At 36.3% G+C, this 14,753-nt stretch overlaps 1 protein-coding gene across 2 annotated transcripts; it reads left to right on the top strand.

Annotated features, from left to right (window-relative positions):
* Positions 1-4,197: 4,197 nt before the first annotated feature.
* Positions 4,198-14,002, top strand: LOC136202224 (extra-large guanine nucleotide-binding protein 3-like). 2 transcript variants are annotated; one of them, XM_065992727.1, is made up of 9 exons: positions 4,198-5,327; positions 5,419-5,556; positions 8,178-8,282; positions 8,388-8,576; positions 9,162-9,339; positions 11,146-11,378; positions 12,830-12,999; positions 13,086-13,155; positions 13,251-13,393. In XM_065992727.1, exons 1-9 carry the CDS (start codon positions 4,329-4,331, stop codon positions 13,260-13,262), a joined length of 2,094 nt encoding a protein of 697 aa, XP_065848799.1. In that variant the 5' UTR covers positions 4,198-4,328; the 3' UTR covers positions 13,263-13,393. The 2 variants fall into 2 exon arrangements, with proteins under 2 accessions (XP_065848799.1, XP_065848798.1); XM_065992726.1 differs by having other exon boundaries at positions 13,086-14,002.
* Positions 14,003-14,753: the final 751 nt, after the last annotated feature.

Below are 14,753 nucleotides of genomic sequence, written 5' to 3'. Positions count from 1 at the left end.
AATTGCGATATGTACTGAGGCTCTTAAGGGGTGGAGCTCTTTGCTGGAATCGAATTTCAAGCAATCCCTGGATATTTATAGGACCCAGATGCAAGGCTATAAAGGTAGGAGGGATGTATATGGTATGGAGAGATATAAGCAAGCTTCACATGCATATTTATCAACTTTAAAAAAACAGGATGACTTTTGGAAGCAAAGAGCTAAGTTGCTCTGGATGAGAGACGGTGACGCAAATTCTCAGTATTTTCATGCATACGCATCTGACAGAAGGAAAAGAAACAGTTTCTCGGCACTGAAGGACTCTAACGGGATATGGTGCACAAAATGTAATGGGATGGACGATATACTGTCTGAGTATTTCAATGGAATTTTCACCAGTACGGGCAACAATGATTCTGCTTTACTGCCGTATGTTCGATCAAGGGTCTCTTCGGAGGAAAACGAATTACTGTCTCATGTGTTTTCTAGGGAAGAAGTTAAAAGTGCATGCTTTTCAATGCATCCAGACAAAAGTCCGGGACCTGACGGGCTCAATCCGGCCTTTTTTCAGCACTTTTGGAACATTGTGGGACATGATGTATGTGAAGCATGCTTCTCTATTCTCCGAGCTAATAGGCTTCCACCAACGCTTAACGACACTCTGATCGTGCTCATTCCAAAAATTAGCAAGCCTGAATTTGTCTCTGATCTACGCCCCATTGCACTTTGCAATGTATTATTTAAGATTCTGTCAAAAATGCTGGCTAACCGTCTCAAGGTAATCCTCCGATCTATAATTTCTACAACTCAAAATGCATTTATTGCAGGAAGATCTATATCCGACAACATTATAGTGGCATATGAAACAATCCATAAGTTAAGAGGGCTAAGACAAGGGAAACACGGGACCGCTGCTATGAAGTTAGACATGAGTAAAGCATATGATCAGATTGAATGGGGCTTTCTGGAGAATATGCTTATCAAGATGGGGTTTAACGGAAGATGGATACAATGGATTATGATGATGTTAACTACTGTCTCATATAAAATCGTGCAGGAAGGCAGGGAGATTGGACCTATTATCCCTAAATGGGGACTGAGGCAAGGAGACCCTTTATCTCCTTTCTTATTCTTAATTTGTGCTGAAGGATTATCTGCATTATTATCAGCTAAGGAACAGGCTGGTTTAATTCATGGTGCTCAGGTAGCTAGAAATGCCCAAAAAATCTCTCACTTATTCTTTGCAGATGACAGCTATATGTTTTTTCGAGCCAATAAGAGAGAGGTAAGGGTGGTTCAAGACTGTTTAAGGTGCTATGAACAAGCTTCGGGTCAGTGTGTGAATTTCCAAAAGTCTTCGGTATTTTTTAGCGGCAATTCGTCAATAGAAGACCGGTCAGATGTATGCAACGAACTTGGGGTTGCTGAAGTTGAGGATATGGGATTCTATTTGGGGGCACCAATTGTTGTTGGAAGAAGTAAGATGCAAGCATTCAGTTTCTTAAAAGATAGAATTTGGAAGCGGATCAATAATTGGAAGGAGAAATATTTATCCCGTGCAGGGAAGGAAATCCTCATCAAAGCTGTGTTGCAATCTATTCCAACTTATGTCATGAGCATATTCCTCATGCCTATGGAGTTCTGTAATGATATTAACAATATGCTAAATAGGTTCTGGTGGAATTCATCCTCCTCAACATCAAATGGAATCCACTGGAAGGCATGGGATAAACTTTGTTGGCCGAAAGCTAACAGAGGATTGGGCTTCCGTGACATCCATAAATTTAATCTCGCTCTTCTAGCAAAACAAAGTTGGCGCCTTGTTACGAATCCGGATTCTCTGATAGCAAGAACTCTAAAAGCAAGGTATTTTCCTAATGTTGATTTTTTATAGGCTACCCTGGGGCATAACCCTTCCTTCGTGTGGCGTAGCATCATTGCGGGTCGAGGGATCTTGATCAATGGATTAAGGAGGAAAATAGGCAATGGAGAATCCAGTTCCATTTGGAACAGTCCTTGGCTACCGGACGATCAGAACCCTTTCCCAATAAGCTCGGCTGTAACGACTTTGCCCTCAGGACTTGTCAAAGACCTTATGGATGATCAAGGAAATTGGAAGCAGGAGGTTATTAACAGCTCGTTTTGCCCACGGGATGCCAAACTCATTTATTCCATATCGGCCAGGCGTACGCGTATTGAAGATGGTTGGTTATGGCCATCTGATAAATCTGGTGCTTATACAGTTAGGAGCGGATATTTCCGGGCAAGGGGACTCACACCGTCGAATCAAATAAATCCGAACGGAATAAATTGGAAGCTGATATGGAATTTGAAGGTTGCCCCGAAAGTCAAGAACTATTTATGGCGAATTTTTACCAACTGTCTGCCAACTTTGAATAATCTTGCAATTCGTCATAGCTCGCTACCTAACTGCTGTACGGTGTTCGGAACTTTCGGGAAAAATGAGTTTCACGTGTTCATAGGGTGTCCTCGAGCTGCTCAGGTATGGAAATTATTGTTCAAAGACAATCGGTTGGATCTAATCACGAATTTTATCCATTGGTTTACAAATATCCTTGGTGATGTGATGATGGATTGTAACCTTATTGCGATAATCTGTTGGCAACTATGGAGGGCATGAAACGAAAAAGTTTGGAATGATAAAATTCTAACGCCTGAGGAAATATTTCAAACCGCCACTGCTGAACTGACGGCTTGGGAGGCATCGCAAAGACATCACCCTGATCAACAAAATCAATACACGAGTGCTTTGTGTAAATGGAAGAAACCGGTTGCAGGCTGCTACATCTGTAACGTCGATGCAGGGGTAAATGAGTTAAATAATTTCTACTCTTTTGGTTTCCTTTTACGCGACTATCAGGGGCGATACTTTGCGGCAAGCATGAGTTACCTTGCTGAGATAACGGATCCACCTTTGGCTGAGGCAATGGCAATCCGCGAAGCGCTATCATGGATCAAGAATTATAACTTAAGCCATGTTGAAGTTCAGTCCGACTGCCTGATGGTGGTACGGGCTATTCAGCTCCAAAAAAGTCAATTATCTTATTTATCTGATGTGATACGTGAGTGTTGTGATTTGTTGCGAGATTTGAACTCCTGTTCGATCTCTTTTATTAAACGATCAGCGAATTTAGCAATCCATAGCCTAGCTAAAGCTGTTACTTCTAGTTCTGTTCGTGGTGAGTGGGCCTGTCCACCACCGTTTATTATTGATGTGTTATCTTCTGATTTAAGTTAATAAAAGTTGTTGTTTGTTTCAAAAAAAAATTAAACGAAACTTTAAAAAGGCTTAATTTTTTAAAAATAACAATATGATGATAATATAGAATAATCATAAAAAGTAAGGGTTGAAAAAATACATTTTGCTAAAGTAAAGCATAAATATTAGGGTTAATTACAAATTTGACCTTTTGAAAGCTCATTTACCTATTAAACCTCGTTCTCTAATTTTTTATAAAAATACCATTATATTCCTCCTTCTCTTTTCCCCGGACACATCGAATGAGCAACTTCTTTCATTCTTCTTCTCATTCTATTCTTTTCATTTTTAACAATCAAGTGAACAGTACAATCTGAGAGCTAAAACTTTATTCCTCCACCAATCCAATCCAATTTCATGGAAATCTTGTATTAGGTTTTATCTATATTTAATCTCAATTTTAATACAATATCAGATGTGTAAGATGATGCATTTGTCAAATTCAAATTAAAATAGTTTTGTTTTATGCATTTCAAAATCAACACAAGACTTCCATGAATTTGAATTGTTGGGTGAACAAAACTTATAGCTCTTGGATTGTATTGTTTACTTGATTGTTGTCTCAATTGTTGCAAAAAAAAAAAAATGAAAAGAAAAAATAAAAGGAAAGGACTTGCTGTTTCGATCTGTCTGTGGAGAAAAGGAAAATGAGGAAGATGAATGTATTTTTATCCAAATAAAATGAAAGTGTGTAAATTTATAAGAAGTAAAAGAACTAGACTTAATATGTAAATTAGCTTTCAAAAAGACCCAAATTTGTAATTAGCCCATAAATATTACCTCCACAAAGTATCTTAATATTCCATCACCAACCCCACCGCAATGCCAAACTTTAACTCGCTCAAATCTTTAAAAACTCCTGCCAAACACCGCCACGTCAAATCTAACGGAAACTGACAGTCATTTTTGTACTACCACTTCTACTAATCAAACTGACTTTTCCGTTACTCAACACTCCGTCTAGTTTCTTCCATCTCTCTGTCTCTCTAGCTCCCACTCTTCTTGAATATCTATATTCCTCAGATTCTTTTCCTTCTTCGTTTCGGAAAACCAGTAATCATTTTGGATTATGGCAGCTCTGAAAACTGGGCAACCAGAAGGTAACACATGGGAAGAAGTTTTGAGAAAGATGTTACCCGCTGGTGCTCCATTACCAGATGAAGATCACCTCGATTATTCCATCGCCGTTGAGTACCAAGGTCCTCCCGTTCCTTACGATGTCCCCCGTGTTGATCCAGTAAACGTTGATTCGCTTTCAATTCGTTCTCCTTCTATCGTTTCCGTTTCCGATGACAAAGACAGTTCTATCCCTGTGGTTGCCCCGATCAGTGCTCCCAAGATTGCCAAATTCAGCCGTTATAGGAACGGGAGTGCCAGTTTTATTCTTAAAGAATCGACGAGTTCGTCGACGGGAGTTAATGGTGAAAGTAAGGAACAAGGAAGAGAAGAGAACGGTGAATCTGAAGTTGCTAATGGTAGAGAGGATGATGATGATGAAAAGGCCGGGGAAAATGAAGGGAAACGTGTAGTGAAATTCAATACTCCTAGTCCAAGGGATTCGGAAACAGAGGAGGATGGATATTCATCAGCGCAGTCGAGTGCTCCTACTGATGCTGTAGGTCCGGTATCTTCGATGGTTCGAAGAGGATATAGGAAGAAAAGAATTTGCAGTAGATGTGGAAAAAAGAGTAGGATTAAGGAGAGAGAGGCGTGTTTGGTTTGTGATGCCAGGTATTGTAGCAATTGCTTGCTTAAGACAATGGGATCGATGCCTGAAGGCAGGAAATGTGTCAGTTGCATTAGGTTTCCAATTGATGAATCAAAGAGGTCTAGTTTGGGCAAGTGTTCAAGGATTTTGGCAAAAGTTTGCAGTCCTTTGGAGATTAAACAGATTATGAAGGCGGAGAAAGAGTGCGTTGCCAATCAGCTGAGACCCGAGCAACTGATCGTGAATGGGAGGCCACTCATGCAAGAGGAATTAGCTGAGGTTTTAGGGTGTCGTATCCCCCCTCAGAATTTGAAGCCTGGAAAGTATTGGTACGATAAGGATTCAGGACTATGGGGAAAGGTGAAAACAAAATAAATGAAAAAAAGTGTTTAATTGATACAGAAATGACTTCCTTCTTTGTTTCACTTATTTTTTTTTTTTCAAATTTCAGGAGGGAGATAAGCCTGATAGGATAATTAGTTCCAAACTAAATATTGGTGGTAAGCTACGAGTGGATGCAAGCAATGGGAACACAAAGGTTTACATGAATGGCCGAGAAATCACCAAGATTGAGCTCCGAATGTTGAAGGTATTTAATTGCTTTTTCCATTCTTATCACTTAGCCAAATTTGCCTGTCAATGTTCATCAAAAATTAAAAAGAATTTTGTCTGTCAATTAAGTTTAGTGACAACCTAGGGGTTGTAGCTCACACTGAGTTTGTGGGAAGTGATATCATGTTATTCCCCTAGATACATCGTCAGAGAAGAGTGAGGAGCCTTAGCCGTGACTAAAGCCGGATCACAAGGCCGGATCATGATTGTGTGAAGGATACCTTTGGTCTAGACCAAAGAAAAAATAGTGACAGTAATTATTTGTCTAACCAAAATTAGGCTGCTGCAATATGTTCATTTCTAGAAAGCATTACTGCTTAGAGGAGAATATCCGTAATCCAAATAAGCATAAATTTTGATATTCTTCCTTCTGAATACTGCGCATGAAATTCAATGGATGAAGGAATGTGGTTCTTCATATATTCAAGTGTGAAACTAGAGATCTTAACAAATCAGAATTTTTGTAAAATCATTAGTTGACTACATGGAGATGCTTCTGGTGATAGATGATAGCCTCTTTCCAAACTTTTCGGCTTTGCTAATAGTTATAGAAATTATTTCTGTAATCATCCCTTTATAAGTTTGTATTTATGGTGCATGATGCAGTGGAAATCAAAGCTTTTATGTTATGTTTTGAAGTTCAATGACCATACCCTGAAAATGGGCAAAGCCCAGTGGCCATGGATGTAATTTACCCAAAGGCAGTGGACAATCCTAAAAGAGCTGGGCCTAGAGTTTGGAGGGTTATGAGAGAAAGAAGAAGGGCAAACAGGGTGACCATGTGGCTGGTTAGTATTGATTAGGTCAGTATGAGAGTGTGTGTAGGCTATTAAATAAGGGGTAGGGTACTGTAGCTAAGGTAACTGGTATTTTGTTTGGTTTGAGGACCTTCTGCTTTTGGACAGAGGTCTGTGAGGGGACATAGTCCCTACGGTGGGTGTGACACTGTTGTGATTTTCTATTATTAGTGTGCTCAATTCATTTATCAATAAACTTCATTATCATATTCCTTCATCTTGTCTACTTTTATACTGTCTTTACTTGATTTTCTATCATATTTCCAAGTCTTGAAAATACACTTTAACTCGCACTTTTGTATAGGAGACATATATTTGGTCTCAACTCCATTTTTGGAGAAAAGCAAACATAGCCTATTTGTATGAATGATAAATTAAATAATAGGGCCAAATGGGGGAACTCCAATATTAATTGATTGAGGAGATAATATTTGGCACACCAGTTTATGAGTGAAAGAAATGAAAATTGGAAAAGGACTATGTTGACTAAAAATTTAATGGGATCATGCAGACTGCCAGATAAATTCATGACAAGTTTATTACTTGTGCTGCCATAGTTAGCCTAGTAGTGCTAGCTCAAAGTACATATATTGTTTAATATGGAGTTTAATCCAAAGGCGTTCCCTATTCTAAAGATTATACAATTCATTTGTCTATTGTTTTCTAGTGAAGAATGAGTTTTTCGTAATTTGTTATAGCTTTTGTAGGTTTTCTTTGTCAATTAATTGCAAAGGGTTTTTTACTTTGGCATTTTGAAAATTGGAAGTGTTATTTTTTCTAGTGTTTGCACTGACCTTTTGGAGGAGTATATGAGTAATATTGGTAGTTGATACATATACTTAGAACAAGGAAAATCAAACTATTGCCTGGCACTCCAAAATCAAGAAGAATTGTGATTATGCTATCTTGGCATAAGAACTTTGATGATTATTATTATTATAATTATAATTATCACCAGCATCATCAACATTATTACAATTGTGTATCTTCTGGTCATTAGCGGTTGAATGCTGAAACACCGAATAACTGAATTGAGCTTCTGAAGTAACCACTAGATACTGAATTGCTTAGAACTACTCCAGGAGCTAGATCATGCCTCTTGTACCGTTGCTTAGGCAGAAGATATTCAGTAATAAATTTCTGATGCGTTTTCTGTTTCATGCAATTTTTGAGTAGGTTCTTCATTCTGTGAGGTGGTTTTGTATGACTTTAATTTTTAATCTCATAAAGCAAAAGCTTTTACTTTAAAGCTTATCGTTTGTATTGAGCATAGATCACCTTGAAGAGAGAGAGAGATGCAAAGGCTGACATTTTTACAGATGCATCGACATTTTTACTTTAAAGCTTGCTTTTTTTTTTTTTCAACATTTGTCATTTTCTCTTCTAGCACCATGCTGATTGTAACTAGATTGGGATCAAGAGCAGTTTATCAGAGCTTATTTCCTCCTTACTTGAGAATGAGGACAGTATGAATTAAGAAAAGTAAGATACAATTAAGAAGACATAATATAAACTCGAATGAAGGCCTGTTAGGTGTTTTAAATTATTTTGCACCCTCTAATGGCATAGTTTGGCACTTAATTTTTCTATATTTAATGCATAAAGCAATTGACATGTTGGATAATATTAAGGCTTTGTAAATTTCATTCATTTTGATACCTTCATTGTTCTACTTGCCAAAAGCCTTGGATAACTTATGTTTTAATATGGTGGTTGCATCATTTGATCGTGATAATCTGGTTGGGCTGATGGGCTCAGGAAAATTCAACTTTATTTTTGTTCTCATTGGCATTCATTTCAGCTGGCCAAGGTGCAGTGCCCCCGGGATACACATTTTTGGGTGTATGACGATGGGTCTTATGAAGAAGAAGGCCAAAATAAGATAAAAGGAAACATATGGGGAAAGGTTCTCTCGTAATCTGTGAATAATATTTGCATATAACTGTATTGAAATCTTAGATTAAACAATTTTTTTTGAATTTAATTCAAGCATTTAATTTTTGGTAGGCAGGCATCTACTCGTTTCATTTGTTCGTTATTTTCGCTGCCTGTACCATCTACTAATCCTTTAGGCCCAAATGAAGATCCAACTACCTTTTCTGGTAGGTCAGTGTCTAAGTACTTGGAAGAGGGAGGAAGGGTCCAGAAACTTATGTTATTAGGATTGGAAGGATCTGGAACCAGTACGATCTTCAAGCAGGTGGGCTTATGTTTCAGAGTTTTGAACTTGATTTTCTTCCACTCACGTCATAAATTTTAGAGCAATTTACTGTTTTGTTTGCATGCTAGTGTTTTGGACTACATAAGATGATCTTTTGGTGTTCTCTGCAATGTGCATATTTCATTTTTTTTTGCTTTGGGATCTTGTTACCTTGCTGAAAACTTTCGGTCATGTGTAAATTACCAAGTTATTAATGAGAGTTACATAGGTTGGCTGTTGGTAAAGTTAAATGTTTATGGAAATACTGATTCGCCAAAGCTTTTTTTCCCCTGAAGAAGTGTTTATATAGTCCGCATTGTTCCCTTTCTGAGAAATGTTTCTGTATTCATGATGTCTATTGTTTCTTATATATAAATGTATTTTCTTCTTTTCATAATAATTTATCTCCATTTGTGATAGCTGTTGAGTATAGGATAATCCATTGATACTGGCAAGTATTTGATAACAAATGATTATACTTTTAATTGGATGATATTTATATTAGTTTGGAGACAGTTTGCTGATACCTTCAATTTTTTAGCATGGCAGAGTCATTTATTGATATATTTTCTTTTAATGGATCAGGCAAAATTTCTGTATGGGAATAGGTTCACTTCAGAAGACTTGCAGAACATCAAGATTATGATTCAAAGTAATTTGTACAAATACCTAAGTATATTACTTGAAGGACGGGAGAGATTTGAAGAGGAAACTTTGATGGAAAATGAAACCGCTTCCATGAATGATGAAGAATCTGTTTCAGGTGTGAGAACTACTAGTTTATTTCAGCTTTTTTCTTTTGGTTTTGGAAAATAATTTTTGAATAAGAAAGAGAAGTAGAGAGTCGAGAATACAGTCATTTTCCTTTCAGTTTATAATAACCAAAATAAAATTGAAGATACCGAAACAACTATATAAAATACATGCCTCATTGATGATGGTTGCTTCACCTTTTCTGCATTAGGAATAGAATACATGTTAACAGAGCTAGTGCTTATTCCCTTGATCTTCTTATTCTTTTATTTTTATTTATTTATTCACTAATTACATAAGCATCTACATCCTCAAAACCACATAAGCATCTACATCCTCAAAACCAGGAAACATGATTGTGCTGCGTAATAGCTGAGGCTTTTAATACATTCTTTTTAATGAATTCTTGAATTCCTTCAGAAACATGGACTACACAGTTTTGGTGCTCTAGCTCCCTCGAACAATATGTTGCTTAGCACGTTAAGTTCCTCCATTTAGAACTTTCTCACTAAACTTACATATCACATCATTTGTATTATTTGATACGACACATACTTTTATCCTAGGTCCTTTTAGCTTGATCAGACAGAATTACTTCAAGTAATGCTACAACCAGCCTCTGTTCTGATTATCATCATACAATTTATGCTAAAAAGTATATACTATTAGAAGTTCGAAAATTATAAAGGGGAAGAAACATGATGCTTGATCATCTTAACTAGGTGCAAATTTGATGCATGCCAAGCGTACAACTCATATAGATCAACTCAAGAATATTCTTTTTCTGTTTGAAAAAGAAAGCAATCTGCACAAATCCACCTAATCTGGTAATAATTCAACTGCAGCATAGCTAGCTGCTGCTGTTTTAGAAAAGGAAAGAAGTGGGGAGGAAGCTGAATAGGCCCTAGAATAGAAATTAAAAAGAAGAAAAAAAGGAGAAACTGCAATTGGAAAAAGAGTACAGGAAGTAGCTAGTTATGGTTGAGAGAAGAGAAACAAAAAAGTCATAGTAGTTCATGGTTGAGGCATATTCTATATCATGGACAAAATTCATTGTCCCTGTGACAACCGCAAAAGAACTGATGGAGTTTCATTCCATATGTATATATCTAGTTTTATAGTGAGATTCCTCCATGCATTCAGCTTCATGTCCCTTATTTCTGAAGTCACAAGAAAGAACAAGAGTAACAAAAAACTCATCTAGAGTGGAGAAGAATCTTCACAATCGGAATCATTTTGTAAAGAAGCATCAACTTCTTATAGAATTTATTTTTTTCTTCATTTTTATTATACCAAATGACATTTGGCATCAAACTAGGAGACTTGTTCTTTCAATAGTAGGTTTGGCAAGACCATAAGAAAGCAGCAAACTGACTCTAAATTTTGAGAACAGCAACTGCTCGATGATCATCTTTTGTTTGAGATCACTTCCCAAGTATTTAGAGCTCAGCTCGTTCATGCCAATTCTGCTTCATTCTTATTGTGAAATTTTACTTGAAATATATTATCTGCTATTCAGTTGATGTCTACTCTAGATTTCTTTGGAATCAATTGGTAAAGCTGGAGTTGCTAAGTTTCATTTGTAAATATATTACTCTGCCATAATAATTGAAAGAAAATTCTCTAATTAGTTCTGTACTATTTTTTTTTTCCCAGAGTTTGTTTTTCCATCTGTGCTATAATTGGAATTTCGCCTTTGAAAAGGGCATTTCATGTTAATAATTTAAATACATTAGCACATGTGTCTGTGACTCTATATGCATATATGAGAGAGAGAGAAGCAAGTGGTTGAAGTGATTAATTCTTGGGCAAACAGGAGTTGAAGCAAGTCAGCAGTGTATCTACTCCATAAACCAGAGGTCGAAGCATTTTTCTGACTGGTTACTTGATATAATGGCTTCTGGAGACTTGGATAACTTTTTCCCTGCGGCAACAAGAGAGTATGCTCCTATAGTTGATGAGGTCTGGAAGGATGATGCTATCCAGGAAACATACAAGAGAAGGGAGGAATTGAATCTTCCTGATGTTGCCAAGTATTTTCTAGATCAGGTATGCCTTAAGGATCTTTACTTTTATCATTGTTTGAAACAAAGTAGTTATTGGTTCTTCTGATCTTCTAAGAGCTACCTTCCTTGAATATAAATTTTATTTTTTGTCAAATTGGAATCTCGAAGTCTGTATCTAATGATTGCGTGTTAGATATTATATTTTTCTCTTTCCTGTAAAGTTTAACTCTCCTCGTCACAGGGCTTTTACAACAACATCCTTGATTTCCCTTGTTTTTCCTGTTCTTTGAAGCTCAAGGATGATCTATAAGAGATCACCCAAACTCCCTGAATTCTTTTTTTGACTGAAAATTCATGATTAATTTTATTGAATAGGATCCGCTCCTTTAAATAGATAAGGATCCCAATTACACACAGAATTTTTATTTAGAAGAGCTCATAACTTAAATAATAGGACTCCTTCCTAAATGATATTCCTAACTAATTTGAAAACATTGAATAGAATAAATCCTTTAACTTTAGCTAAAAGACCGTAAACCTTTGTTGCAGTATTCTAACACCTTTTCATGAAAAGGGATCTTCTTTCCTTTTTTCCATATGGTGTTCCTATAGGGTGAATGCCATCCATAGAAACCCTAGTTCCAAAAGCAGATGATACCATAGCATGAAGATTTATTTTCTCAATTTAATAAATCTAGTAAAACAAGAAAGGACAAATTCTTTCAAGAGAAACTCTAGTAAAACAAGAAAAGGGATAAATTTCTCTTGACGAGCTCTTCTCATTCTTAGAAAAGAGAGGCATGAAAGACTTAATGAGCATGGATATCTCAGAAAATGATCCTTTAATCATTGTGACGTGTAGGACAAACTCAGAGATGCCTCGCAGACAAGTAGGTATTTTTGTGGTCATCTATCCTTGGCACTGAGATATAAGTGAACCTTTATGCTATAAATGTTGTACCGAAGGCATAGCAAGAAGTCAAAAATAGAACTTTAAGATGAAAATAAGAAAGGAAACAAGAAAAAGCCGATGTAGAACAATAATTATACGAGCATAATCATGTTCTTTTAGAGGCTTGTTTCAATCTTTTCAAGTTTTGGTCTCCAATTTACCTTTTATTCAGGTTCGAGAAGGTTAGGCCTCCATTACTATAGCCCCTTTATTTTCAAAGCCACGAGGGAGAAAGGAAACCACAAGTGAAACTCATAAGATAATTGAGAGGTCGAGCTCGGACCCGATAAACACACGCTGGTGGATGGAAGGTCTATTAAGCTAATGAAATCAAACAATTGGGATTAACTAATTCATTGTTTTAATCTATTGTTTTTTCTCTCAAGTGTAGAAATTAGCTTGAAATGCAAATCCTCTTACATATTGATGGCAGAAACTTGTTGAAGTGCCATTTTATTTTTGCTTTGGGTCAAAGTGTAGAATTATCCATTCAATAGTCAAACTTGCATATGTTGATGTTTATTGTTTTTCCTTTAATGCAGGCTGTTGAAATATCAAGCAATGAGTATGAACCTTCAGAAAGGGACATATTATATGCTGAAGGGGTTACCCAGAGCAATGGGCTCACTTTCATGGATTTCTGTTTCGATGACAGAAGCCCCATGTCCGAGATATATAATGAAGACTTCGACTGTCAACCTTCCTTTACCAAGTAAAGATCTTTGTTCTTTTCATTCCATTTTTACTTGCAGTTCAGCTCGATGTTGAACATTTAATAATGGAACTTTATATGCCCAGATACCAACTAATTCGGATAAGTTCCAAAGGATTGCATGACGGTTGCAAATGGTTGGAAATGTTTGAAGATGTGAGAGCAATAATCTTCTGCGTTGCACTGAGTGACTATGATCAGGTATGGGCCTCAGGGTCAGGTCTTCTTACTAATAAAATGCTGGCTTGCAGGGACCTGTTTGAGAGCTTAGTCAGGCACCCGTGTTTTCGGGACACTCCTTTTGTGCTTTTGCTGAATAAATACGATGCATTCGAAGACAAGATCAACCAAGCTCATCTATCCACTTGTGAGTGGTTTAGAGATTTTAGCCCTTTAAGGGCTCACCACAACAATCAAACCCTGGCTCACCAAGCTTACTACTATGTTGCAAAAAAATTCAAGGAGCTATACTCCTCAATTACCGGCGAGAAGTTGTTCGTGTGGCAGGCCAGAGCACGGGAACGTGCTTCAGTCGATGAGGCATTCAAGTACATAAGAGAGGTTCTTAAGTGGGATGAAGAAAAGGATGGTAACGTTTATGGAATCCCTGCTGAAGATTCATTTTACAGTACAGAAATGAGTTCCTCCCCATATGTAAGACAAGAATGATAATTCTCCTAATCTTTTTCGGGTTGGGCAGTGCCGACATTCAAATCTGGGGATTGGCCTGGAGATTCAGTGGGGTTTATACTAACATGATAATGACAAATTGTTGGAATTTGGTTCACTAATCCTGTGAGGTGGCTAGGGTTTTCGGAATGATATTTAAATATGCTTAATCTAATTTGGGGGGATTTTTCGTTTTTCATTTTTCCTTTTTAAAGAAAAAAAAGCTTTGGATGGTGGAGATTTAGGTAATTTATTCCTGTATAGAGCATAACGTGTATACTTGAGAATAAAACCAGCTTATGTAAATTTTTGGGAGATGTTTTGTATTGTTAGAGATCACTCATCTTACCTACCAAACTGTTTTTCTTCTTTGTAGAGTTCGTATATAAATTGATTGAAATTGTAACTTTTTACTGATATATCAGATAATGATGTATAATTATTTAAAAATTAAATTAACTGAATTTTTTTTGATTTTATATGCTTGATTTGGTCGTCAAATGACACGATATAATGTCATCTTTTTTCTCCAACATTTTTCACTGTTCTTCACGGGTTTAATGATGTTGGCTGGACGAGCAATATTGTTGATAAAAATTCTACCACTAGATATATGCTATATACTTGGGGCGTTTGCTTGGGTCTTGTAGTATAAAAAAAAGGGTAAATTTCAAATAAAATTCATGTGGTTTCACTAATTTTCAGATAAATGACTGTGGTTTACTTTTTTTTAAAAGTAAGAATTGAGGTTTTCGACTTTAGCAAAATAAGGACTTTTTCGATTGATACAATTAAAATCACCATTGACGACTTTAAAAATGACATATTTTAAGAAGTGCTAATATTTTAAGCAATTTTAATTTTTCAACTTTTTTATTTTGAGATTATTTAGATGATGTTTGGTAAAGAGAGAAAGTTCTAAAAAATATGATTTTCGAAAATAAAAAATGTAGTTTCATAGCAAATATGATATTAAACAACTTTAATTCTTGAAAATTTTCATTTTCAAGTCGTTAAAGATGGTTTTAATAGCATTAATTCAAAAGGTCATTGTTTTATTAAAAGTTTAAAACCTCAATTCTCAT

This window comes from Euphorbia lathyris, chromosome 8, assembly GCF_963576675.1.
Source record: "Euphorbia lathyris chromosome 8, ddEupLath1.1, whole genome shotgun sequence".
NCBI classification, from domain to species: domain Eukaryota; kingdom Viridiplantae; phylum Streptophyta; class Magnoliopsida; order Malpighiales; family Euphorbiaceae; genus Euphorbia; species Euphorbia lathyris.
This window is presented reverse-complemented; position numbering and strand designations above follow the sequence as displayed.